The following is a 1303-nucleotide window of genomic DNA, read 5'->3' as shown; positions in this document are numbered from 1 at the left end:
GGCTGTATTTCTTCTATTTTCTGCCTCATTACTCTCATCGCCTGTCAGCACAGCTCTTACACTCTAATCTGAAATTCCACGGATTAAACTGGCAGCCAACTCTCCATCCATAATTCTCCCATCCCCTCCCCCTTTTCATCTCATGCACACAAACACAGAAACCCTCTGAGTTCTGCCAGACTGGTCATTTTGAGGCCACAAAGGTGATGTTTGAGAGGGAATAGTGGGAGGGACGGGATTAGATTTTTTTTTGGTCCAAATTCAAGAAATGACTAGAGGGGGGTGACAGATAATCAGGAGTGTGTGTCTGTGTGTGATGTGTAAGAAAGTGTGAGGGGCAGAGTGAGTTAGAAAGGGAGGGGAGGGGGACGGTTGAGTCCTGCAATCAGAGCCAGAGTGTGGCAGCAGCAGGTTGTTTCAGCCCAGATATGACCCCACCCGCCCCGTCAATCTCCTCCAGCCTGATCGTCCCACCACATCCCTCCAAACGTCTCCAGGCTCGGCGGGACAGCCCTGCAGTTTAGGAATTAATGCATCATCATTATCATCACACACCTGCTTCACGTCTCAGTGGACCAACAGGACCACATGTCCTGAGAGGAAGGGTGTTTGTTTCTGCCTCCTGCGTGGGATGCTCCGGATCCAGGATGACTTTGGGAGTTTTATGTGACGTTTGAGCAGAGACGCTGGACGGGGACAGGAGACACCTGGGACAAAGTGCTGGGACCACCAAATAGGGGAGGTGGAGAGGAGGCAGGGGGGTTGCAGGGSATGGGAAACGTCAACAAGGCTTCTAAGAAGGACAGTAAAAGGAAAAAGGTAAAGGAGAAATACAACTATCAAGTAAAGAAATGTAACAACTAACAACAGTTTAAAAGRTCCCTTTACTATCTCATAGTTTAATCTTTGATTTACAAATTAATTCTAAATGTTGGGACTTTGTGTAAAATTTAAATGCACTGATTTGTAAATCTCATAAACTCATATTCAGAGTTGTAAAGTAACCAAGTACAAATACTTCTTTACTGTACTTACTGTAAGTAGAATTTTTGGGTATCTGTACTTTACTTGAGTAAATATTTTTCAGCCTACTTTTTACTTCTACTTAACATTTTCACACAATTATCTGTACTTTCTACTCCTTACATTTTTTTAAAAGGCAAGAAGTGGAAAGTCGTTACTTTTATTTCATTTTTGCTTGTTTTCAATCCAGCCTGTTGTAAAAAATTAATGCTATCCATAGAAACTGTGCCTCCTAGATAGAGTGAATTTAATTGTATATATAAACTAAAACAGCTTGACT

The 1303-nt window shown here is 42.7% G+C and overlaps 1 protein-coding gene across 3 annotated transcripts in view; it reads left to right on the top strand.

The window, feature by feature from the left end:
- Nucleotides 1-1303, top strand: part of cabp2a (calcium binding protein 2a) — a 20652-nt gene that overhangs the window by 11980 nt on the left and 7369 nt on the right. Inside the window, exon 1 of one of the 3 annotated variants that reach the window (XM_014018510.1) lies at nt 362-819. The exons of 1 other annotated variant lie outside the window; for it this stretch is intronic. In XM_014018510.1, coding sequence (XP_013873964.1) covers nt 772-819 — 48 coding nt within the window. In that variant the 5' untranslated portion in view covers nt 362-771. Of the gene's footprint in view, nt 1-361; nt 820-1303 lie in introns of those variants that run through there. One more of the 3 variants, XM_014018513.1, reaches the window with a different exon arrangement.

Source organism: Austrofundulus limnaeus, unplaced genomic scaffold, assembly GCF_001266775.1.
Source record: "Austrofundulus limnaeus strain Quisiro unplaced genomic scaffold, Austrofundulus_limnaeus-1.0 Scaffold194, whole genome shotgun sequence".
Lineage (NCBI taxonomy): Eukaryota > Metazoa > Chordata > Actinopteri > Cyprinodontiformes > Rivulidae > Austrofundulus > Austrofundulus limnaeus.
Note: the sequence above shows the minus strand (reverse complement) of the source record. Positions and strands in the feature narration are given on the sequence as shown.